Below are 27640 nucleotides of genomic sequence, written 5' to 3'. Positions count from 1 at the left end.
CACATTCATGCACATTAGTCGTTACCTAAATCGTAACTCTCCTTCATTTCTACATCTGTTAAGACCCAAGAGGACTTTTCACAGCACTGAGATAAAATGGGCAGTGGTTGCCTCTGGTGGGGTAATTTGCCTAAAGGGATTTTCACTGTATCTGTTTCTTTTAGTGACATCCCCAGGATCCCTGAGAGTTCCCATCCTCCCCTGGAGTCCAGTGAGTATAGCATTTCCTTGTTATTGAAAATATATTAAACTAAATTACAAAGGAAGATTTATCATTCTCCTAAGCCATTTGCTGTAAGGGAATGAATATGACTGTTTGACTGTCTTCACAAATACCACACTTTGCAGCCATAATAACTCCACGGTTCTTTACTGACAATTTTCTTCTTTTGTGGCCATGCAAAGATCTTTGTTTCAATGCCCTCCTTTATTATAAAGTCAAGACCTTCTCAGAGCTCAGCTGTTATATCAGGAGTGTTATGTCTAGGACAGGGAAACTGAGACAGATTGCTGGAGAGTAAAGACTTTATTAGAAATGTTATTTGCTCCATGAAGAGACAGCAGGAGGCTCTTAGCATGATGGGAGCATCAAGAAGAGTTCAGACCCCAGTACCAGAGGCAGATGGCAAGGCAGTGTCTCTGGAGAATCAGAGCCCACATAGCATAAGTTCTGTTCTTAGAGTTGTTCTGACCTTACAGCTTTCTGAGTATGGAGGGGAGGTCTCATAGAGAGAGCTTGCATCCCTGCTCTTTGAAAAATAAGGGAGTGGGGTACAGTATATATGGAGCCAGTACTACCTTTGATGTTAACTGGCTTTCCTGGTAAGTAATCCTCGCATTGGAAAGTCTGACCATGTTTCAGTAGGCAAGCTGTTTGGTATCTGTGAGATGAGGACCACTTCTGACATTTCATTCTTAATAGTAATAAATCTGTTCACTGTACGCACCAAAAGTGTTTTTATGACACAGGTTTATAAACTAATATCTTGGAAGGTAGATACAGGAGATCTCAAGTTCAAGATTAGCCCGTGCTACATGGCAGGCGACTGTCTCAAGAAAACAAGCCAGCAATAACAACAGAAGTACATCTTGTAATGATTGACTGTGCACAATCTTAGAACAGTGTAGGCACATTAATAAACAATTGCCATGCATGGCATAATGGTGACCCAGGTGATATTAGAAGCCATGGGTGTGGTTCAGCTCACTTATAGGGATATGCTGCATAGCTGTTAGGATGTAGTGGTGAAGGAAGTGTCTACTTTGTTAGTATAGCCACTCAGCAGGAGGTGACATCGTATGGTGTGTAGCGGCACTTGTAGATAATGACATTTGGCTCATATCCTGGTAATGATTGGCATTCAATTGAAACTGGAATGTGGTTCTCTAGGTATTAATACAGAATTCATCTTATATGGCTATAAAATTATGTTGATGAGAAGGGAGTTAATGATGAGATAGGGAGAAAAATCATGACCATGGCAAAGAAGGAACCAATGGCCAAGTTACCACACAAAACCTTTTTCATTATGTTCTCATAGCATCTGGAGCTCAGATTTTGTTTTGAGCTTTCTGATGACCAGTATCAAGAGATACATGGAGAAAGTTCCATAAATGAAAATAGACTTGGCAACATGGATAATAGTCTTACTACTCTAAGCCAACCTTACTATAAGCAACAATATTTTAAGGCCAAAAAAGTTAGTGGGGCTAGGGTAAAGGAACTTGACAAAAGAGAAATGGCATCTTATAGCTTTATTTCATATGGTTAAATGGGAACAAAATGCTGCATATGGATTAATTTAAACTTCATTTTGCAGTTGTTGAAACAAAAACACATAGCTCTATTTTTAAAGGGAATAAAAGACAGTTGATTCTTGATCTTGAGTGAACATGAACTGGGAACACAGTTATATTATTATATATATATAAAATTATATATATAATATATAAAAATTTATATATATATAAAATTATATAATATAACACAGTTATATTATTATATTTACCTAATTCTATGTTGCAACATAGAAGCAGTTTCCTGAAGTTACAGATAAAGTTAGAAATCAAGGCAAGTTGAATATTCTGGTGGGTACATCAGAAGGGTGAGTTACAACAGGAAGCTAATACAGGCTCAAGATGCTAGGTGAGTACAAGCTTCATATGCTGGGGTTGATTGAAGCTACATGCCAAAGGGTTTTGTTTTTTTCTGTCAGTCTGGTTCTGTCATAGAAGTGGGCAAGGAATGGCTGCTCCAGGGATTAAAGAGAGACCAAATAAAGTAGTGACCCTGTGGACCTCTGACATTCCAATCTCTATTATCACTGTGCTTTTCAGAAGCCAGTCAGTCAGTCTTGGCTGACACAACTTCTGTTCATAGAGTATAGAACAGAACGGTGTGGGTGACATACCTTCATGGGATTCCACAGTATTTTGCAACAAAGCACTCATCGAGTTCGGAGTGAATGTTTAGGCAAGAACTCAACAGGGTGACTACATTTCAAAGCAGTCTACTTTTCTGCATGTGCCTTGGTACAGAGCAACAGCAGACTTCCTTACAGGACAGAGAAGCATATTACTGCAGTAAGTTAATGAGAAGCATTATTCTCGGCAGTTTAAGAGATTTATTTATAAGATAAAATGTAAGAGATATAATCCTATGATAAAAAAATTATGAAATCTGAATTTAAAGGAGGCTCATACATTTGACTCCATACCCATTCATACTCATTTGTCACTACAGACACTGCATAGCAAATGCCTATTAGCCACAATAGCTAGTGCAGCAGGTACCATTTCTCTTGCTACCAATTCAGAAAGCATGTCTATTGATGAAACTTAGGATAGAGCCAATACAGAACAATGCCCTTCAAAATGTCGATAATATCTTTCATGTTGAAGCAAATGAATACAGTATCATTGTCTCACTTAAACAAATAATAAACTAAAGATGACAAAAAACCCAAGATGTTCTAGAGATACTCATGAAAAGTGCATTCTACGTCAAACAGTGTTGGCTGTGGCTTTATACTAATTACAGGTCCATTTACCATTTAGCTCAAGAATTTATTTCTCACACCAACAAATGTCCATTTTTATCCTCATTTTAGGTTCAAGTTCCTTTGAATCTCAGAAGATGGAAAGGCCTTCCATTTCTGTTATTTCTCCAACCAGCCCTGGAGCTCTGAAAGATGCCCCACAAGTCTTACCAGGGCAACTCTCGGTATGTGCTTTTTATACACAGAGAATGACATTAGGATTTGCTCTCTGAATGCATCACTAACAAGCCTCTGGCTTTCTGGGGCCTCCAGTGAGCACGTAGTCATTTGATACTGTCACAGACTTCATCACTCTGTGATGTTTCCTTAGATTTTCTTTCACTCACATATATTTACGTAGAAATAGCGATGGAATGTTGCCTTTGCCTGGCCTTCAGAAGAAGGAGCTGAGGTGGGCACAGATGTCTGACAGACACAGGTCAAAAGATTGATGATCTTTTGCCTTGTAAATTTTTTTTTTCTGAGTGCATAAATATCTTTTATAAATTTATTTAATAAGCTAAAGCAAAGTACTTTGGTGCATAAAAATTGTAATAAATTATAATTTACATCTTTGTCCCAGTGATTTTTCTCACATTATTGTTCTATAATCTGTATCATATGGATTCCACAAAATACATGAGATATTTTTCATCTAGATTAAGTGGGTAACAGTTGATCTTCTTTTATATCTATTGCTTTTCTATACTAATACTGACTTTATTTTTTTTTAAATATTTTTATTACATATTTTCCTCAATTACATTTCCAATGCTATCCCAAAAGTCCCCCATAGCGCCCCCCACTTCCCTACCCACCCATTCCCATTCTTTTGGCCCTGGCATTCCCCTATATTGGGGCATATAAAGTTTGCAAGTCCAATGGGCCTCTCTTTCCAGTGATGGCCGACTAGGCCATCTTTCGATACATATGCAGCTAGAGACAAGAGCTCCGGGGTACTGGTTAGTTCATCATGTTGTTCCAACAATAGGGTTGCAGATCCCTTTAGCTCCTTGGGTACTTTCTCTAGCTTCTCCATTGGGAGCCCTGTGATACATCCAATAGCTGACTGTGAGCATACACTCCTGTGTTTGCTAGGCCCCGGCATCGTCTCACAAGAGACAGCTGTATTTGGGTCCTTTCAGCAAAATCTTGCTAGTGTATGCAATGGTGTCAGCGTTTAGAAGCTGATTATGGGATGGATCCCTGGATACGGCAGTCTCTAAATGGTCCATCCTTTCATCACAGCTCCAAACTTTGTCTCTGTAACTCCTTCCCTGGGTGTTTTGTTCCCAATTCTAAGAAGGGGCACAGTATCCACACTTTGGTCTTCATTCTTCTTGAGTTTCATGCGTTTAGCAAATTGTATCTTATATCTTGGGTATCCTAAGTTTTGGGCTAATATCCACTTATCAGTGAATACATATTGTGTGAGTTCTTTTGTGATTGTGTTACCTCACTCAAGATGATGCCCTCCAGGTCCATCCATTTGGCTAGGAATTTCATAAATTCATTCTTTTTAATAGCTGAGTAGTACTCCATTGTGTAAATGTACCATAATTTCTGTATCCATTCCTCTGTTGAGGGACATCTGGGTTCTTTCCAGCTTCTGGCTATTATAAATAGGGCTGCTATGAACATAGTGGAGCATGTGTCCTTTTTACCGGTTGGGACATCTTCTGGATATATGCCCAGGAGAGGTATTGCTGGATCCTCCGGTAGTACTATGTCCAATTTTCTGAGGAACCGCCAGACTGATTTCCAGAGTGATTGTACAAGCTTGCAATCCCACCAACAATGGAGGAGTGTTCCTCTTTCTCCACATCCTCGCCAGCATCTGCTGTCACCTGAATTTTTGATCTTAGCCATTCTGACTGGTGTGAGGTGGAATCTCAGGGTTGTTTTGATTTGCATTTCCCTGATGATTAAGGATATTGAACATTTTTTCAGGTGCTTCTCTGCCATTCGGTATTCCTCAGGTGAGAATTCTTTGTTCAGTTCTGAGCCTCATTTTTTAATGGGGTTATTTGACTTTCTGGAGTCCACCTTCTTGAGTTCTTTATATATATTGGATATTAGTCCCTTATCTGATTTAGGATAGGTGAAGATCCTTTCCCAATCTGTTGATGGTTTTTTTGTCTTATTGATGGTGTCTTTTGCCTTGCAGAAGCTTTGCAGTTTCATGAGGTCCCACTTGTCAATTCTCGATCTTACAGCACAAGCCATTCCTGTTTGTGCTAGGTGTTGAAGCTGTTGGTTTCTGGAGAGTTATCACTCTTGTTTTCTGGGGCTGATAACTGCTGGCTTCTTTCTCTGTAACCTTCTATGCTTCATTTTACTCCTTACATCTGTCTTCCTGTTCTGTGTTAAATTTAACTCTTTGCCATTGTTATGTGCTTCATTAAGTGATGGATATTTCATTCTTTCTTATTGCTCTGTGCTAAAATATTAACCCTTTGTTACAGTCCTATGCTTCATTAAGCACTGAGGGAACTTAACTCTCTATCTCTCTGTTATTTACTTTATAAATCTCTGTGCTTGATTAAGCACTAGGGGGGAAAATGTTACTTTCACTCTCTTTGTTTGGTTATTTTCCACCTTAACTCTTAAGTTACTCTGAAGCCAGAAGCTGTAGGCCTCTGGGGGAATTAGAACCTGTTGTTTAACAGCAGGACGAATAAGTTAAGGATTAATTGGTATGGCATCTTTCTCTCTTGACCTGAAGCCTTGCCTCTCACTGGCTAGGCAAGGGGGAGTAATTTTTTGGAGCAATAAAACTTTTATTGAACAAAACTTTTATTCAACCTACTAAAAGGAAAGACTTTCACACGAGCAAATATGCATAAGCACACATACATTCATATACACAATCATGTGCACATAGTCATACACCTTCTAAGCTACTTATCTCATACTTAAACACTTACACATATGCATCTACATGTCTCTATATGGAATATATATATTGGAAAGAGCAAAAGCTTCCATAAGCCGGATTCATTGCGCATGCACCAACACAGAAAGAGCTCACTCATTCTGGATGAAAAAAAAAAAAAGAGCTCAACCTTTACTGCATAGAGAAAGAAAAAGCTTCTATCTGTCTATTGCTAAAAGAATTTTAGAAACCTGTCTCATTGTACGAAAAGCCTGGCTGCTGCTTTCTGCTCTCTCTGCAGCTCCTTCTCCTCTTCTGCTCAGCCCCTCGTCTCTGTAATGCTTCTATTTTATTCTCTTTCTGCCTCCCTAATTCTTGTCTCTCCTGAGTTCTTCTAATCCAGTTCTTCCCTTCTTCCTTCTCATGTCATCGTTCCTAGTTCTAGTATCTTCCCAGGATCACATGGTACTCCAATTATCAAAAGATCACCACAAGTTTAATCAGAAATTGAAATCATAAATTGGGTAAGACATTTACAACAGAGATGTTCACATATGCTTTCATTTAGCTATATATTCATTATCTGTCACTTGCTGCACAAGCTCATTGAGAGTCTAAAACTATAATTCTTATGTCTAAGTTAACATTGAAGTTTTGTACAGATAAACCCAGTCAATGTTTCTCCTTCTTCTGTTCTTGTACCTGCAATACATCACTCTTTCCCTTTTATGACCTTTAGTTAATGGTTTTATGGTCTAAAGGATTGTATTTCCTAAATTATAAATCTAGTGCAGTTATCCTGTGACACGTGAAGAACTGCAGAGTCCAAATTGCAGATTTCATATTACATAGTGTTTAAATTGCAGTCCTTAATATGAAGGACTTAATAATTACCAGTAGAATTTTAGCAATTCTTGTGGAATCATCATTAGGAATTAAGACATCATCTATTTGTATGCATAGAATCACTACAAGAGAGTACATCTTCATTAATCTGCAGAAAATCTTCCCAATAGGGTAGGCTAAGACCCAGGGAATAATATAGTAATTTAATAATGACATGAAAGGCATATCAATAGCAGAAATCAATTCCTGAGGCATGTCCTTTGGGCCTTGCTTCCAAGGGCTCGTTCGTTCCATGGTGAACCATCGCTGGAAGATTACCTGCTAGCCTTTTAGACTCTCCTAGATGGCTCCTGACAGAATGTCCACAATCTGCCAATAGCTCTAAATATTAATTGGGAATGGTAGCATTTGGAAAAATATCCATGCTTTTGCTATGTTTCAGGGGTAAAGCAGTGTTCACATACATTCATAGAAAGCTGTTCATTATTTTAAACCTCTTTATGAGCCTGGAGCTAAGACACTTAAATTTTAAAAATTCCATTAACTTCTTAGCACATTTATTTTTGAAAACAGAGCACAGATGCTATTCAAGCCCAGCTACCCTGTGGATTTACATTCTACCCTGGGGAACCATGGAGAAATAAACTGCCCAATGTTGAGAATTGCTTATTGACTAAAATCAGAAACTGGAATATTTGTAATAATAATTGAAAAGAAACCTTGCTTCAAATTGTCCTATGAGTAGTTGAAGTTTTTATTTTTTTGGTGGTGTGTGCATTTCTGTGGTTAGTCTTGAAGCTCTTCTTTTGACTGTTAAGTCAAAGGAAATATTTTATGCTATTATTTCCATGTGTTTTTCAATCCTCTTTGTAATACAGCAAATGATGAAACCTGTTTTATTGCCTGGACATTTACTTATTTCTTGTGCTTACCTCTTGCTCTTCACCTATACCATTAAAATGGGTCAAAGCCTGGTTTGGTAGGATAAAAAGAAAGCCAGAGGGTTGGATTCATGCATATCCAAATTCTTATTTTGTTCCTTACTTTGATGGGAAGGTTTCCTCTAATTTAGCTCATCTTATTCTTTGGACTCCATTCTGTCACATCCCCACTATGTATTTGAATTTAAATTTATTAATTAATCAGAAAATTAAAACTAATTTTTAATTTCAAGGACAAACTTGAAGAAAGTTTAGTGTCTTGTTCTTGTTGCCAGTACAGACTCTGCTTTTTGTGCTCAAATCTAGTTTGAGGTCGCCATGTCTTTCCCTTGGTTCTAACGTGAAGACTTCATTCGGAATATCACTCAGCCTTCGTGTTGCTGATGTGTAATATATGTGTTGTTATATGTTGTCTGATGTGTTTTATATGTGTTATATGTTGTCTGATGTGTCATATATGTGTTAAGCCTCACGTTTGTTTTCCTTTCTCTCACAGTTACTAGCTTATTAAAATTTATTCATGAAATATTAAATGAGAAAAATGTCAGGAAACAACAAATTGTGCCTGGTGCAGAGTGGGCCTGTAGTAAATGTGCTCCTTGACCTCTTCCCTTCGATCTTAATCAACTCTTACTTTGGCTGCTCGTATCACTAGAACACACTTTCTTTATTGTTTTACTCTTTTTTTTGTTTGTTTTTGAGATTACAATATGATCACATCAACTTTATTTCATTTTTCTCCTCCAACATCCTTCAGCTTACCTCTTTTTCTCTTTAGAAAACTCTTGTTTTGTTTTGCATTTTTGTTGTTTGTTGTTTTTTGTTTTGTTTTTGTTTTTGGAGACAGGGTTTATCTGTGTATGCTGGCTATCCTGGAACTCACTCTGTAGAGCAGGCTGGCCTTGAACTCAGAGATTTGCCAGCCTCTGTCTCCCAAGTGCTGGGATTAAATGTGTGTGCCACCACAGCCTGGCATGGAAAGTACTTCTAAGGATCTTAAAATAAAGCCATTGGTGATCACCAACTATTGTCTTTGATATTTAAACAAACAAACAAACAAACAAATAAACAGACAAAACCCTACCATGATGATTTCAATTTTACCAGAATTAAAAGAACAAGCTTAGTTAGATTTACATACCATGTGATGTAATATTGCAGGTTTGCCCATTATGAGTTAGACACAAAATGCTTAATAAGATAAAAGTTAACTTCTTAATGGTTATGCTTCCAAATCACTGTAATTCCCTTATACATTAAGTCAGAACATCATCTTTTCAATAAAATGATAACTCCTCCATTGGCAGCCCTGTGTTCTCTATAGGAGGAACAACAATATGAACTAACCAGTTCCCCCAGAGCTCGTCTCTAGCTGCATATGTAGCAGAGGATGGCCTAGTCGGCCATCATTGGGAGGAGAGGCCCTTGAACTTGGGAAGATTATAGTACAGGGGAATGCCAGGGTGAGGAAGTGGGAGTGAGTGGATTGGGAAGCAGGGAGAGGGAGGGTATAGGGGACTTTCGGGATAGCATTTGAAATGTAAATGAAGAAAGTATCTATTAAAAAAACTTAGAAAATATCTAGTAAAAAAATAGATATCTAATGTTTTATTTAAAAATTATGTTATCACATGACTTTGATAAATTACATGGCCTTTTCTTCATTTCTAGGTGAAGCTGTGGTATGATAAGGTGGGGCATCAGCTGATTGTAAATGTTCTACAAGCAACAGATCTACCCCCTAGAGTAGATGGGCGTCCCAGAAATCCCTATGTAAAAATGTATTTTCTTCCAGATAGAAGGTAATACATGAATTTTGAAAAGTTGACTAGCTTCTGTATTAATGGAAAACTGTTTTTCCTTCCTAGGACATATTTTCTAAGTACAATAAGTATTTAGGGGACCAAACTGCATTATTCCATAAGACAGTGTCTTATACATTTTACTTCAAAGTAAGATGGTATTTTTAAATATATCAGTTAGTTGATCCACTTCATTAAAATGCACCTCTATATGTACATGTCATGACCATTGCTTACATTTGTAATTGAAATCAGTAATATTAGGTAGTATTATTATTAATGCTCATGGGCACAGTTTAGATTTTGATGTTATAATGTAAAAGTAGTAAAAGGATGGCTGGAAATGTAGTTCCATGGTAAAGCATACACTTAGCTTGTATGAAGCTCTGGGATTGAACCTCACCTCAAGGCATTGTTCAGAAGTGACAGCTTAGTTTTTCAGCCTTGTAGAAGACATTTATATGAGCCTCTAAGGCTAGTGGGACATTGTAGAACGAGGAAATGGAAGGAATGTGAAAATAATAATGGCAAACATGCTGGGCGATGGTGGCGCATGCCTTTAATCCCAGCACTTGGGAGGCAGAGGCAGGCGGATTTCTGAGTTCGAGGCCAGCCTGGTCTACAGAGTGAGTTCCAGGACAACCAGGGCTATACAGAGAAACCCTGTCTTGAAAAACCAAAATAAATAATAAATAAATAAATATAAAATAAAATGGCAGACATGCTGTGAGTCTCCAACGTCTTGACAAGATGGAACATTGGCAAGCAAGGACTCAAACCTGCAAGAGTTTGCCTGCACTGAAGCTACAAGCATGCGTGTACACACACACTCACACACACACACACACAGGACACACAGCACATCCACAGCACATCCACACAGCATACATACACAAACCACATCACACACAAGCACAAACACACACATGCCACACCCACTCTAGTAGTGACTGGCCCAAGAGCTTGGAAGCAGTCTCTGAGGCGAAAAGTTCACAGAAACTTAGTCTCCTGGAACAATGGCATCCTGTAAAATGAATGCTCCAAACCTGTGCCTGTGATAGTGGGCTGTATGGATCTGTGTGCTTTCTTTCAGTATTGTTTTATTATAAATGCCTCAAAGGATTGATTTTGACATATAGCTAAGTTAGATTACTTTTCACCAGTGTTCCAATGTCCTAGGCAGTCCTTGAGCCGACCCTGGGCTTGGAATTCAGTTAGAATGTTACCTATTCAGTAACATTCAGAATTACCTCTAGTATTGTAAGAGGTGAAAGAAATCAGGCATTACAATTTACTAGAATAGAGCTAGTGATCTCAGGGCTAGTCTACATAGCAAATACTTAGAACAATAGCCGAGTCACTCCCATACACAGGAATTTACAATGTCCTAGGAAGAAGGAAGGTTGTAGTCTAAGAAGCAACAAGAGTAAATACTTAGAGCACTAGATAGCTGAGCCACTCCCATACACAGGCATTTGCAATGGCCTAGGGGGAAGGTAGACTATACAGTAGACTAGACTTGGAACTATGGCAAGGGCATGAAGCCCTTGCCCCTGGCTGCTAAGATTAAACTGACCTTACTTAGGTGGGGCTGCTTTTGATCCCAGTTGTTAACATTGATTTTTTTTTCCCAGTTGGTTCCTGTTAGCTTTTTGTATGAATTCCTCAGTTTTGTGTAAAAGTCACTTATAAGTCTGATGCTCACTTTGACATTACATTCAGATACAGCACACTCTCTCTGTGTCCATGACTGTTTGTCACTTTTATGCCGACTCTCTGCCCACCTGTACCGGGACCCTGATTTCTCTTGTGAATTGAGGGGGGCTGACTGAGGTCATTTCGCGGCATACACACTACATACAACACACACACAAAACACACACAGCACACAATACACACACAGCTCACACACCACATACATACACCACACATACACACACCACACACACAACATAAACACAGACACACAATATACACATACCACATAAACAAACACCACACACACACACACCACATACACACAAAATAAACATACACACATACATACTTCATCCAAACACATACCACACACATACACAAACATACAAACACACCACACACCCATATTACACCACACATACATACACACACAATACACACAATATACATATACACAACACACATACAAGATACCCACACACCCCCAAAACACATATACAGCATACACACACTATACACACACACATCATACACATACACTATACACACAGAACACACACGTTCCACACACCATACATATACACACTACACACACACATACACACAACATATACCACAGACACAATATACACACAACACACTCATACACATACATACAACACACACACACATACATACAACACACACACACACACACACACACACACACACACCTCATGGGGCAGAGATCCCTCTGCAGTCAGGCATGTATTGGGAGGAGTTCTGGCACACAGGCAGCTGCAGTTAAACAATGACATTATACCATAAAAAGTCATGAATCTCAAGAAGGACATGGAGGGAGTTGGGTGGGAAAGTTTATAGGGAATGGGATGAGATGAAAGGCGAAAGAAAGAGCAGAGAGAATCCACTATGTGTGTGTATACTTTATAAAGTTGTCAGAGAACAACCTTAATTCGAGGAAAAGGTGGACAAAGGGCAGAAACACTGATTAAATGACACGTGACCTCAGTAGAGGGCAGCATGTCAGCGGTGTCTGGCTTGCTCATTGAGGACACATCTTTACATTTCAGCGACAAGAGTAAAAGAAGAACCAAAACGGTAAAGAAACTTCTAGAGCCAAAATGGAATCAAACATTTGTCTACTCACACGTACATCGTCGAGATTTTCGAGAGCGAATGTTAGAAATTACTGTGTGGGACCAGCCAAGAGTACAGGACGAGGAGAGTGAATTTCTCGGAGAGGTGATGTATACAGTATCAGCTGAACGTGTTTACTGCGGCTTTTGCTGTACGCTAATTGTGGGTACTTTCCTGTTGTGTTTCATTTGAGAAATCCTGTTTCAGATCCTCATAGAATTGGAAACAGCACTTTTAGATGATGAGCCCCATTGGTATAAACTCCAGACACATGATGAATCTTCACTACCTCTGCCTCAGCCATCACCGTTCATGCCCAGGCGGCATATCCACGGAGAAAGCTCCAGCAAAAAGCTACAAAGTAGGTTCAATTCTATTTAGTTAGCAGAGAGTAATTATGTTGCCTTGTTCTGCTTATAGACTGGTGCTGAAAACATACCTATTTTCAGTTGCATTTTATGGTAGAGCAAACTAGTAGAAAAATTGTTCATCTCTATAAAAGAGATACAACCAAACTAATTTTTTTTGTTTCACAATAAAATAATATATGTAGTATGGAAGAGTAAGAGATGAACGCTAATATTCTCGCAATGTCATCCCTGACCCATGGCCTGAGTCATGGTTTGGCTGACTGGCGGAATCATTTCTCTCCTTAGTAAAGGATATATGTGTGTATGTGTATATATATATATATATATATATATATATATATATATATATGGTGTTGTTTTAATCTTTTTGGCGAGAAATATGTATTTTAAACCATGACATTATGAGTTTATTGTTATTCATGTGCTCATTAGGACTTTCCTTTCCTCTGTAATAATTTTTGAGGTATCAGTAAATATATGAACGAACAGATAAAACATAGAAGCTTTGCTTTGATAATCTGGATTCAAATTGTTTTGCCTTTTCATTGTCTATCATATGTCAATGTGTCCCAGGTTGATAATATCTTCAAAATTAATATTCATAAGTATTGTGACTAATAAATATGTATTTTAATATTGGGGGTTGAATGATTTTTAAGCATTCTGAGCATGCCAAATGCTGCCATGGTTGGTGTTTGAACTTATCCTCTTCCGTACAGGATGAATTGTAGGTACTTCACTATCTGCTTTCAGAGTAGCATTTAAAATGAAGAAGGATATAAGTCAAACAAGGAAGGATATAAGTAAAATTTTATTCCATCAATGTCCTTCAGTGTAGTTGTATATGGGAAGAAATTTTGTTTAAAAAATGTAATGGTTTTTGAAACAAACACGTTTCTAGAAACGCCAGACCTTGCTTACTATAAATTATTCTTGTTCAACTATGTCCTTTGCATGTCGTAAACCGAGTGGACACACAGAGGTATCTGTTTGCCTTACTGTTGTGCAGGATCTCAGCGAATCAGTGATAGTGACATCTCAGATTATGAGGTTGATGATGGTATTGGCGTAGTGCCTCCAGGTGCGTGGTGAAAGGCATGGCTCCACCCACTGTCTCTGCTTGTTTCCGCTGCCTACCTCCAGGTTCCGTCTGGACACTAAGCTGGAGGTCCTTAGTGCAGAAACATCAGCGTTATGTTATTCCATGGCGACTTGTGGCTTACATTGTTAATGTCTAAAATGGACCTGCATCTCTGGATTTACGCCCCTCGTTACTTGTTACAGTTGGGCTCTCCCTTAGAAGTATGCCTAAGTTAGGTGAAACAAACACCACTATTTCACAGTGCTCTGAGCATTAGTGAGAACGTGGGTGTCGTTTTGAAAGGATACTGTTAATCTTATTACATCCAATTTCATTCTCCTGTGTTTTATATTGTATCTCTATGATTTTCCTCCCCCCTCCCACCCCCATTTCTCAAAATACCATAGCCTTCCATGGAATATACTGAGAAAGGTGCATGGCAGGGTTTAAAATTGCATGTGGCATGGCTGTAGCTTTCAGTGCTTCTGTGATGTGCTCACTAGCTATACCTACTGTGTGTATATATGTCTTAAAGTAAGACAATGCTCTCAAAAGAGTCAGTATTTCTTTGGTGTACATGTCTTGTCTATGTATAAATTGGCAACATTTTGTGACATTTAAAAGTTTGGGTTTACATTTTTTCATGAGTTGTCGGAGGAGTACATAAGATCAAGAAACATTTGTCAAGAGACATTCCAGAATATATAAATGTGACTAATTAAGGGAGTCATTAGAGCAATATTGGCATATGAGCCCTTCCTTTCTGTAATGCCTTCATTGCAGAGGATGCTCTTATTTTAAGGAGATTGGTTTCATTAAAATTTGTAGTATCAGCTTTATGAGAGAGTCTAGACATTTTGGAAGGATGAACTTCATTTAAATAAGATAAAAAAATACAGAGGATTTTTTAAAAGTCACATATTTGTTATCTGTCATACAAAGAAAGTACTTATGTATAAAAGTCTAAATATTATTAAATTAAACAGTGATGTGGGCTAGCTTAGATTATGAACAAGAATTCTGTATAGTGATGGATAACATTTTCTATTTGCTGTTTTTATTTTTAAAGACCATGCTAGTTACACACGTTTTATCAGAATCTCACGTAGATTATAAAATTACACAATTTAATGAAATTGAATTGCTAAAAATGATTATAAATGAAAATCTTTTGTCATATTCATATCAAAAGGAATGCGACTATTGCTGCTAAGAAAGTTATCAAATAATTATTAGGATTTGTCAGCCTTAACGTTGCTACTATGGGTGTTTCTCATGTTGCATTCAACCTTTTCCCCTTTTAAATGAGGTATTGGAGGATACCAACTAAAACATTGATTCAAGTGGTGAGCTTCTCTTCCTCTGAGTAGTCAGCATGGCTTACGGACCCACTGCTCATGAGAGTATTGCTCGGATATCACTTACGAATCTCTGAATTATAAACATACCTTTATTTTCTGTTAGATATACTAGTCGTTCTAGTGTTTGATGAATGATATATTATCTTTATTATACAAAAACCAATGCTTACATGTTGCCGTAGTTATTAAATGCATCAGTGATGAGAAAGTATGAGATTTGGTTGTTGTAGAGCGTTCTGTATTCCTATGGTTGTATGAACCAGTTCATCTTAACTGCTTAAGAAGAATGAAGCCCATAGGCAAATCGCCATTTTGGAGCATCTCAGTAAGTTCCAGAAAAGAGACTAAAATCTCTAATTTATAACTGAACAAATTTTTAAAATTTAGATGACAGGTAAAGAACTGCCCTTTCAACTCACGACTTAAACCAGCCTGCATGCTGTTAATAATGATTAAAATCTGGAAAATCAAGTAATCAAAAAATACAAACAGTAAATAACAGCGTAACAGGTAAATATTAGTGTGTTTATATAATATTTATAGAATGAATACAACTATAATATAACATAACTAAAATAAAACTAAATAATAATGATATAGGTAATTATTAATTTAAATGGATATAGACATATGATCACTTAATATAAAATTTTGTTTGTCACAGCACATAGTAGTGACTCTGAGTCACTAAAATTGTGTACATTACCATCAGTATACTCTCTATATAAAGTCACAAGTTGTTTTTGACTCCTAAGAGAAATTTACTAAAAGCGCTTAGGATCTATAAGGCTTTAGGATAATAGTTTTTCATAAAGTCCTTTCTTAACAAATACACAAGTATTTAAGTATATAATACAAATATTTAAGCTACATAATACAAATAACTCAATAAAAATTATGTGTTCTTTTAAAACACATCACTTTTTTATAATAATTATAAAGATCCAATTTACATATCTTGACCATCACTGAAATTTTGAGATCGTCATACTCTTAATTAAATATTGATGTCCCATTATTTTACACAATTGATGCCATTTAAAGTTTAAATGATTTAAACACTGGGTTCAGTTATTAATACAATTGTTCCCTTTTAAAATGTGAAGTATATTCAATACATGTTAACTCATTAATAAGTTTTTTGTTGACCAAAAAAAAAAAAACTTTTTCCACTCAAAATAAGTGTAATCATTACTATTTGACAAATGACTATAAATGAAAAAATATATTTTTAGTTATACCATTAAGGTTATATTGTTACTTTAGGGTCATTTCAGGCTGTTCAAGGAGGTGAGCTCTTTTCCTCTGAATAGTGCCCAGTTGTTCTTCCTGACAGATATCCTCTGTGCCTTAAATTTACTGATGGATGGTACAGTCACGTCAACCTAGCTGATGGCTCATTATCAGCTTGCTTTTGCAAGGGGTGTTTGATGACATAGTTTTAAAGTAAGTAAGAAAAAAAAAAAAAACAAATAGGAAATAAGAACAGAAGAAGACGATTTCAGTATTCCCGCTGAGAAGTGTCTCTGTGATTCATGTCATTTCTAGGCAATTGGAAATGAAAGTTCATTTCCTTAACCACATCATGTTGTCCACTTTTCTTGCACTGATGAAAATTAATGAGCATCATAAGAAGCATTAAAACACCACTTTAAAACTGTGCGCACTTATTATGGATTTCAGATGAGGTTTTTTTTTTATCCAAATCTAATCAGAAAGGACACACCCATTTTTGTGCCAAGGCCATTAAGCTGGTGTTTCTGTGCAGTGGGGTTAACCACGTTCATTTAATAATGTTTCCTGGACCCACAGGAGGGATAGTTTTAGCTATTCTGTATAGATTTGATGATTTCACAGTGTTAATTTCTCTGCTTCATTATCACCATGGTTTCCACTCATACAGGACTTACCCCTGAAATTTGTATTTACTGCTTACAAAAGTCACAATCAGTCTTTAAATAGAATTAGCTACTCCCCTTTGTTCATTAAAATGAATGTGGGATGTGGTCATTTTCAATTAAAATGACCAGGATACTTTTGTAAGGACTACATTTGTACTACGACTAAATGGTTTCTCCTTTAGAAGAAACGATCAGGATTTGAGTAATGACTAAGTCAGTAAAGTGTGCAGCAGAAGTCCAGGCAGTTATGGTGGCATGTGCTTATGAACCTAACTCTGGGGAAGTAGAGACAGGCGAATCCTGGGAGTTCACTGGCCAGGTAGCCCAACAGAATAGATCGCTAGAATCCACGAGAGACCATTTTCCATAATGTGGAACACAATTAGAGGAAGATCCTAACTGATGAGCTCTGGCCTCTACATGCACACACATCCTCATGCATAGAGAACTGCAAGCACACCCGCATGTAAACAGCACACAAACAATACCTAACAATTCAAATTAATTAAATGAAAAGAAACATCAGATTTCGAATCATTGACTCGTGTATTAACTATAATTCTCTCGCTGCTTGGTTGATGTTGCTGAAAAGCCACTAACTCATCCATTCTTGATATTAAAAGTGTGCCCCAACTCATCCTAATGTCTGAGGCATAGACCATCATGTCAGTGTTTACTATCTCCATGGTAGCTTTGAGTCTAACTGTAATGTGTTTTGATGCATGTTTTATCTTACACTTCCTGTCTATACACGTAAAGCTTCCGGAGATAAAGCTATACAGATTGCATGGCACCCAACATTAGCAGGTCGATGGCTGCTTTGATATAATTTCGTCATTTTTGTGTTCTGCTCCTGTCGTCAAAAGCACTAACAAGTTTTATCTGTATGCTCTTGTCAGTGGGTTATAGAGCTAGTGCTAGAGAGAGTAAAGCCACCACGTTAACAGTGCCAGAGCAGCAAAGAACCACACATCACCGCTCACGTTCCGTGTCTCCTCATCGCGGCGATGATCAGGGAAGGCCTCGTTCACGTTTACCAAATGTGCCATTACAGAGGTAGGTCTGGAGCAGGCTTAATGCTCTTGACAGTACTTTCTTTTCTTATACCACAGTGTATTTTATGGTAGATCAATAGCTGCAATGAAATGATGGTTAGAAGCCATTTGCCATTAGTTAGCAGAACCCTTGCTTTTCCTAGAGGGGTTCCAAAAGCTCTGTGTGAAGGGGCGGGGCTGGGGCAGAAAGGGGGTCTGGGGAAGCAAAAACTAAGCAATAACAATTTCCTGAAAGGAGAATATATTTTGAAGAGATTTAGTATTATTTCTTTGAAGTTTAAGCGCTCAAAGATATCCCCTTCCCCCCTCTGTGTGTGTCTCCTCTCTCTCTCTCTCTCTCTCTCTCTCTCTCTCTCTCTCTCTGTGTGTGTGTGTGTGTGTGCGCGCGCGCGTGCGTGCACGCGTGCACGTGCACTCGCCTGCACCTTTAATCCCAGCACTTGGGAGGCAGAGACAGGAGGATTTCTGAGTTCGAGGCCAGCCTGGTCTACAGAGTGAGTTCCAGGACAGCCAAGGCTATATAGAGAAACCCTTTCTCAAAAAAAAAAAACAAAAAAAACAAAAAAAAAAGGAAAGAAAAATTATAAATTTTTACATAGCTACAAAGCAATGTCATATAAATGAAACATAGGCAAAATTGAGAATATGTTCTCTTATTTCATTGGATTGGGTGTGATATCAACACCTTTAATCCAGGCCATGTGTTAGCCAGTTACAGTCTGTCTGTTTTCTCTTACTCTTGTTGATTGTTTGGGGAACACAACATGTTTTGTCAAATGAAGTTTTGTGGCACATTTTAGGAGCTTAGATGAAATCCATCCAACACGAAGGTCACGTTCTCCAACCCGACACCATGATGCCTCCCGAAGCCTGGCCGATCACAGATCAAGACATGTGGAAAGTCAGTATTCATCAGAGCCAGACAGGTACTTTTCCCAAGTAGAATCTCAGTACTACAGTACTCCTTTGTTCTGATTTAATCTATACAAATATTGCAATGCGATACATGGATGAGTTAAATTACACCATCATTGGAAACATCTCTTCAACAGTTTTCATTCCTTACACATTTGCAACTCTCAAAGACACTCAGTCAAGATTATAGCAATATTTGTATTTTTCAGTCATGGTTACCTAGTTATGAACCTTCATTGACTTAGATTTTGAACTGAGATGTAGAAGAAAGGCTACATGAACAATTTTTAAATATTTTTCTCCATGGGTCACATATTTGGAATGTTTATCTTGTAATTAAAAATACATTGTTTATATAATTAAAATGCTTTTGGTAATGGTCTTCTGCAAGGATATTTCTACCACAGACTGTGCAAACTTCAATGATGTTTTTGTTTTATGCCACTTTTTTTTTTTAAATCTAGTGTCTTCTTATGGATGTCTGTGAAATACAAAGTATGTTGATAGATCATTTTATGGATGTGTCAATTATTAGCTCTGCATTTATCAATGGACAAATGTTTCGTGGAAGTTGTTACTAGGAATCTATATAATAAACACATTTTTCTTCGTGCCTACAGACATTCTTGTCAAAGTTGCCACAGGGATGTACTAGATCAGCCTAAGCATAGCCTAAGCAGGGACTGAGTTAATATTCATTGGAATGTTCTCTTCTGGCCTTTTGAAGTGGGGGAGAGAAAGTTCAGGGAGGTGTAGAGAGAGGAAGGTGGTATTGAATGGCAGATGTAATGGACTTAAGGACACAGCCCAAACTGAGCATCTATCTTCAGTTTCAATGGAAAGTGGTGCCATTGCCTTCATGTGTGAATCCCATTAGGTACTGGGGACAGACTTGGTCAAAGAAATCGTAGTCCATACAGCCCAGTTGAATGATTGAGTGAGCCCTGTTTAGCCAAAGTTCATCTGAGCACCAATGAAAATAGGGAGGTTGTAGAGAGCAAAGAGTTACAGTGGCCAAAGCAATCAATATAATTAAAATAATTCAGTCATTGAAAAATCCTAGTTAAGAAAAACCCAATGTGATATTCTCAGTGGCTGCTAGTTACAAAGAAATGATCATGTCATTAAATTTCTAAAATAGAAATAAAATCATTGGGTTTCCATTTTAATATCTGAAAGGTCAAATTAGTGCATTTTAATTACTGAAATGACTGGAATTGGAAATATGTTCCCATACCTTTTGCAGGGAATGGTTGTTTTCCGTTCACTATTGTATTTTATGAGATCGTTTTGCATCACTAAGTAGTAAGTCAGCAACAGTGAGGACTTCAACTGTAATGTTTGTACTCTATTGTTTGAATTTTTAAATGCTGTCACGTTTCTTTTTTGTTTAACCTCTCAAGCAAACATGCTAGTGCAGACAATCTGGTTTCTCCCCCTTTCATGTTCTCATTGGCACACCATTGGCACAACCCATGTCATCTATTGCCTCCTCATGATCTATCCGTTTCACTCACCACCCATCCTGTCTGTGCAGTGAGCTTCTCATGCTGCCCAGAGCAAAACGAGGACGAAGTGCAGAATGCCTACACATGACCAGGTAAATACAGGGATTTGGTTCTGGTGACTGTGTGTAATGACTCGCTTTCCATTCTGCTATTCTTCCTACTCTTCCCTCTCTTCCTTGGTAGTATTACTGCTACACGTAGAATTCCCCCCAGCCATTAAACAAAGTTACATTATTTCATATGGAGGTGATGCAAGGTTTTGGGAAACATTGTAATGTTTCCGATGCAAAGCAGACCATTTTGACATCAGTATATTCAGAATTCCAAAACCTGGGTGAGTCTCTTTGGAACCCGAGGAACTAGTTTACACAGTTCAGATTGCAAATGCCCACTGTGAGCTCACCCTACACACATGTGGACTCAAAGACCTGTCTAGTCACAAAGTTTCTGATCTGTTGTGCAGGGCAGGTTTACTGTTCTCATGATTATGGCCACGTTGCTTTAGCCTTTTAAATGTTTTCTTTTGCAACCTGTGATCATTATGTTCTGTCGTGCTGTCTGTTTTTATTAAAATGTTTTCAGTTCATTTTTCATGGTTTTCCTTCAGGTTCTTTAAACCCCTGGCCTCTAGCTGTTCAGATACCCTGTAAAACAAATGTTTCCATGAAGATGTACAGCAGTGCAATACCACTTAGAGTTGGGAGAATGAGGACAGGATACACCTTGCTTAAAGCATGGTATTGTATGTTAGACTTGCATCTTGGATTTCAAATCTGGTGAAAATCACTCTTTAGTGGTTACTTGTAGATTGTAGCAAGCTAATAATTACTATTATTTGAAGTCAACATTATGTCAAGAAGTAATAAATGAGTTGAAGGATTAAAAATTGCTTGTAAGTATAAAATGATAATTTTTAAAAAGCTAAAGGAAATAAGCTCAAATGTCACACTTGAAATGCAGAACAAGCTCAGAATTCACTGTTTCCCTATGGAACATGTAGTTCTGATCAAATACATGATCAAGACAGGGTTAGCAAAATTTACTTAAAATTTAGACGTCTAAAATTATCCAGCTACTAGTTATTATTGAGCTTGTTTTGTAGGGCCACCTGAAAATAACAAGGAAATGTTAGTTCTACCTATCAACTAATGAAAAAAAATAAATATAAATATTTTAAAATTATAATATTTTATTATGCTAAACTATCTGGGCCTATTAGATGCTCATCCAAGCAAATGTTTCATAGTACAGTGATTGGTTTACAAGTTCTGTAAATTTTCTCCTATTTTTGTCTATGTGAATGCAACTATATAGAAAAAGTATGCATACATGCCCTATCTATTTCAAGATGTATCTAATGTGTACCTGAGATGCATACCAGTATTCTAAATAGAAGAAGCGTCTCTTCTTTTCTTTATTTTGTATCAGGGCTTGCAAAAATATGTTTCTAGCTGCACCATTTTATATAATATCATCCTTAACCCGACTGTTCCACGAATAAGACCAAACTCCATATATCTTATTGTTTAATACATTGAATCAGCATACTGATTTTATAGGTCTTTAGGGAGTCATCTTCACTTGTATGAAAATTGATCAATGTAAACCCGAGGCTGATCAAGCCCATTGATAACCTTCACAGATGTAGGAAAGCTAGTGTTCCCAACCAAATGCAGAGATTCACAGCCAGTGTGATGGCTGGCTTCTCTGCCCACTTCTTGTGATTTTTGTAATGGTAGGGTTGGTCCTAGTAAAACTGCTGACTTTGTTTTTTTTAGTTACTACTGCATCATAATACCTAGTTTTTATCCAGAACTTTCAAATCCTTTCCTTTCCTCTGCCCTTGAATACTCACTACTAAATGTCCAAGAGCAGAAAAATCATGAGTTCAAATATATGTACATGTATCTTCTGTATTCATACACATGTATTTCTAAAAGTATTTAATCAATATTTGGGTACAGATATGCCCACATGTAATCTCCTATTTGTACAGATATATAATACAGTTTGATTTCATAGGAATTTTAGAAATGTATTACATTTTTATGGCCAAATTCTTAATTGGTGCTTTCAAAATAAAGCATACTACATTGCCTATTGTCTTATTTCACCGCTTTAACAGTTGATTACCTGAACTACTGCAACAATAATAATTTGTGACTTAAATAGAAATGGAAAACTGCAAATTAAAACCCTTAATGTGCATGTTTTTTAATTAATGTATAAAAAAAATCTCACATTGATAAATTCCTGGCAAATTATTTATTATGAATTTCATCCTTTATGGAAAATTTCTCAGGTGGTGTAGTAGGCATGAAATGCTATGCCTGCCTCAGGAATCTTTTGAAGCAAGTTCTTTGGAAATTTTTATAGAAATCTGCCATTAAAGGTTGTTGCCCATACTGGGGGACAAAAAAGAAGAGAGTTTTATGAAGGATGAATAGTCTATTTCTGTGTTGTTTTTCTTCATCTGTGACTGGAAGATATTATAAACCATTGTTAAATTAAGGACTCAAAGGATTTTCTCTCGTGTGAGCATTAGTGTAAACCCAATTATGCCGGGAGATTTTTAAATACTTAGTGTCTGGGTATGTGCACCTCTGTTGGTTTATCATGTTTTATGCCATGAAATGGATGATGCATTTTTCTAACTAGCAATGAAGAGTATAGAACATTATTAGATTATTTTAAAACAAAAACTAGATTAACTAGATTTATCCCACCCTTTATAGGAAGGTCTAGCTATGTGATATGTCTTGTACAAACTCAGCAAATTTGGGTCTTGTTTCTGCCCTTTAATTCTAATGATTTCCCTTCTTTGATGTTTTTGTTTTGGTTTAACTCCAAAATTACACAAATCTAATGGATTTTTAGTTTTAAATCTGAGTTTGTTCTGTTCCCCATAGGAAGCTTAACCAGCGATTAATATTAGTATTAGTATTGCTCTAACAATTGGTCTATACATCCTTGAAACTCTCAGATGTTTCCCAAAATGAGCTGATTAAATTATAACTTTGATAATGTGAAATAACCTCACCATATGTTAATTCTGATCCTGCATTGAGACAGTAATTATGGCACATCTGAAATCACTGGTAAGGATCCTTTTAGTTAGCTTTGGGTAGGCCTCCCAGTTATTTTTTAAATGTTTTAGAGACCTTTATTTCATGTCTATTTTTCTGTTTTCCTGCTTGTTTGTGTTGCCGTTTCCAGAGATCTTGTTAGGTATTCTAAAACATTACCACCCAAGATGCCTTTATTACAGAACAGCTATCAGTGGCGCATCAGGTAAGAGCCGCAGCAGTGAGCTCTGTTTGGACTCATCCCCAGCCCCAGCCATTAAAATGAAAGTTATATTCTTTTATGTCATTTATCTTACACATTGAATTAATGTCCAGTAATCTGTACCATATTAAACCTATCTAAAACTGATTTAATTGTAAACATACATCCTGGAATAAGTGTCTCAATGGCATACTATTCAGAAGTTAGAATCCTACTCATTATCATCTCCGTGTTTTAGATGTCGATTTTAATTTTAGTGATTAATTTCATTTCGTTTTATTTGTGTGACTTTATTTTGTGGATCACAATCCTGCCTGCCTGCACACACTAAGACCAGATGAGTGACTACACAGGACATTCCCCTTCAGCATGCTTGTTACAACTCAAGGATGCTGAGCATTTCTGATGAGTTCTCTATGAGGTCAGAGTACCGGGAAGTGGTCCTGCCCACTTTCCCTGTCTAATGCTGTGATCCAGAAGAGTGGAGCTGTGCAGTTGTTTCTCCTATGATGTCCTTCATTTTGTTTTGGCGTGGCATCTGTAATGAAGTTTTAGGCATTTTGTTTTTAATGCTTCCTGTATCCAGTTTCTTTTCTTTTCTTTTCTTTTCTTTTGTTTTCATAAGTAGGTGTGACTTAGTGTCATATTTTAGACTGAGATTCTTTCTTTTGAAAAAAATTATGCAACACAATTTAAGCATAATATTTGTTTAATCTCTAAACAAACGTTTACACCATCATTCTGTGGCTCTCTCACACCCTTATGAACTGAATCACAGTGATTCGCCATTTTGTGTAACAAGAACATTATTTTATGCTTTCCTCTCTAACGTGGTCTTTCTTTCTTTCCTTTGTCTTTCTCTTCTACCACTGGATGTAATGCACTAGTGAGCTGCAGCCCTCTCTTGACAGGGCTAGGAGTGCTAGTACCAACTGCTTGAGACCAGATACTAGTTTGCATTCACCAGAACGAGAAAGGTATAAAATAAAGACTTTCTGAATTTCTTATCATTTGTACAGTGACCTTTTCTTTTTCAATCATTTTGTTTTTGTTTTATGTGAGTCTTGCAGATTTATCCACTCACGCCTGCTTTCTTGCTGTCCACCTTTCTTTCCCTTAGTACACATCTGTTAGGGATATGTGTATGTGGATATGTGTGAAGCACACATATGCATATTTCTATGAATGTTGTTGCAAATGGTGTGATGTAACTTGTAACTGCTCCCGGCTGCTGCTTCCTTTTCTGTTGCTGTTCAGTTGTCTTGATTCTGTGACTCAAGGAGCCTTCAGTATGCTGATAAGATCACAGGTTACTGAGGAATTTGAAGGGGAGACGTTGATTCCCTATTAGTTGAACCAATAAATAAGATTTATGGATCTGACAATAATCTTCCATAAACTCAAAATAAAGATTCTGTTGAAATAAGCTGGGCGTGGTGGCGCACGCCTTTAATCCCAGCACTTGGAAGGCAGAGGCAGGCGGATTTCTGAGTTTGAGGCCAGCCTGGTCTACAGAGTGAGTTCCAGGACAGCCAGGGCTACACAAAGAAACCCTGTTTTGAAAAACCAAAAAAAAAAAAAAAAAAAAAAAACAAACAAAAAACAAAAACAAAAACAAAAAAACTGTTGAAATAAAGCATTTATCTTTTCACTTTTTAAATTACCCTACTCTTTATGTAAATTATGTTAAATTATAGTTTGTAAAAAAAAAAATCAAAAAAAAATTTCTGAGACTTTCCAAAAAAATAAATACCTAGAATATGTATATACATAGATAACTTTTGTTAAAGCTGCATATAATTAATTAATATGTACTAATTTCGGTGTAGATACAGTCAGCAATAGTGTATCATAGTTTCTTCTAATTGTAAAAAAATGGAACGATTGTTTCCTTATGATAGAACTTTCTAGTCTTGTAAACCTAGTTGTAACTGACAGTCTTGGTTATAATTGCTGTCTTTGTAAAGTGAGATGTCATTCAAAGGAAATTATAAGCTATTTCTGCAAACACTGAGGAAAACTATTTGGGTGTACTAATGTCACCCCTTTCAGAAAGTGTTTAAGCTGGTAGTGCTCTTCGTAGCCTACAGGGCGTTTATTTCTTGGAAATAAACAGTGGATCTTCAGAAGATTATTCCACAAACCTTTTGAAAATTATAAATCAGTGTAAAATTTACTATTGGAAAAAGAAATTTCTTTCTATTGTACTGCTTGCATTAGTTTAGCACGTTCGGTGAAAACAACTATATATTAGGCTGAAACCGGGACTGAAATAATCTTATGGTTTCATTTTGTCATTTACCATCCTATTCCCCAAATAATTAGAAAGATCAATAAACTTTAACATTTTTCATATTACTATATTTTGTTTGTGAGATATATTAAAACAAGGGTAGAATTATCAGGCTGAAATTTCCTGACTGTAGCGGTATACTGAAAATTTTAAATATTTAAATGAGCACTCCCTGATGAAAATACAGTTGAAGTCATGTGTGTGGTTTTAGCTTTCTAAGTAGCCATGCTAGAAAGTCAAGCAAACTTCAACGTAGCATTAGATATCATCATGACATGTCAGTAACAGTTGGGAACGAGATGGCTTGTACTCACCTTTGCATGGTTACCCATGGATATTTTATTTATAACACACCATAATTTGAATTTTCCCATTCTTCTGTTTACTTTATCAAACAGCACAAGTCTCACATGTGTGCCCCTGTAACACTGAAGCAAGCCACAGTGATCACAAGTTTGTGTATCTATTATTTTAAACCTCTCAAAACATTCTATTAAAGTAGGCCGATCTATATACAATAAGGGTGATCATATACAGCCTATATGCAAGCAGGCTAATATGTAAATATAGATATTCATATAGATATAGATGATAGATATAGATATAGGTATAGATATAGACAGATATCTATATTCAAGAATGATGATCATATATACAATTTATATTCAGAAAGGCTAAACATGTAAGACAAAAAGTGGGTGGAAACCCTATACTTCTATGTGTTGAATAGAAAGAAAAGATTCATTAAACCTGGGGGAAGCATAATATCAGTGGTTCTCAACTTAAGGAGGTCATTTCATTGCTAAGAAAGTAAGATTATTTTTTTTTCTTTTGCCAAGGAATCATACAATCTAAAAGTTGTAGGTTCCTGTAGTTTCAAAGACATGATCCCTTTGTGTAGTCTATGAGATACAATCTAAAAGTTGTAGGTTCCTGTAGTTTCAAAGACATGATCCCTTTGTGTAGTCTATGAGACATTTTGAAACAGTTGCATCCTGTAAACTTGTAGAAACTCTTGGTTTCTCTCTGTGTGTCTGTCTGTCTCTCTCTATCTCTCTCTGTCTCTATGTCTCTCTCTTTCTCTCACACATACACACACATACAAAGAGAAACAGAGACAGAGACAGAGAGAGAGAGAGAGAGAGAGAGAGAGAGAGAGAGAGAGAGGAAGAATGGCCAAACATATTCTTAAAATTCAATTTCGCTTTCTTAAGGCACTACTATTATGTCCACAGCCTCCCCAAATGCTGCTGCACAGTCTAAGAGTTGAGTGATTCATTTTGCTCTGACTTAAGGTTTGTTTCGCCACTGACTACTATTTCCTTATGCACTCTTCCTAATTTTAAAACAAGTTAGGATTGATGTTAACACAGGATGCTATTGTCAAAATATCACCCAAGTCTCACAGCCGACTTCATTAGTCTTGTAAATGATAAGCAGTGTGGTCTCTTTCTTAGGCATTTTGTCCAAGACTTGCAGGCATTTTGGGTCCCTCTGAGTCCTGTATATAGGAATGCTGTTTGGAAAGGG

General features: G+C 37.0%; 1 protein-coding gene across 49 annotated transcripts in view; it reads left to right on the top strand.

The window, feature by feature from the left end:
- Positions 1–27640, top strand: part of Rims1 (regulating synaptic membrane exocytosis 1) — a 542679-nt gene that overhangs the window by 376267 nt on the left and 138772 nt on the right. For 44 of the 49 annotated variants that reach the window (XM_085836041.1, XM_085836042.1, XM_085836044.1 and 41 more), the window contains 10 exons: positions 165–211; positions 3111–3223; positions 9372–9502; positions 12271–12442; positions 12545–12698; positions 13718–13789; positions 17951–18107; positions 18907–19032; positions 20559–20621; positions 24705–24794. In XM_085836041.1, coding sequence (XP_085692167.1) covers positions 165–211; positions 3111–3223; positions 9372–9502; positions 12271–12442; positions 12545–12698; positions 13718–13789; positions 17951–18107; positions 18907–19032; positions 20559–20621; positions 24705–24794 — 1125 coding nt within the window. The remainder of the gene's footprint in view (positions 1–164; positions 212–3110; positions 3224–9371; positions 9503–12270; positions 12443–12544; positions 12699–13717; positions 13790–17950; positions 18108–18906; positions 19033–20558; positions 20622–24704; positions 24795–27640) is intronic. The other 5 variants (XM_085836053.1, XM_085835996.1, XM_085836002.1 and 2 more) reach the window with 1 other exon arrangement.

Source organism: Mus caroli, unplaced genomic scaffold (assembly GCF_978045245.1).
Source record: "Mus caroli unplaced genomic scaffold, Mus_caroli_1 scaffold_1, whole genome shotgun sequence".
NCBI classification, from domain to species: domain Eukaryota; kingdom Metazoa; phylum Chordata; class Mammalia; order Rodentia; family Muridae; genus Mus; species Mus caroli.
This window is presented reverse-complemented; position numbering and strand designations above follow the sequence as displayed.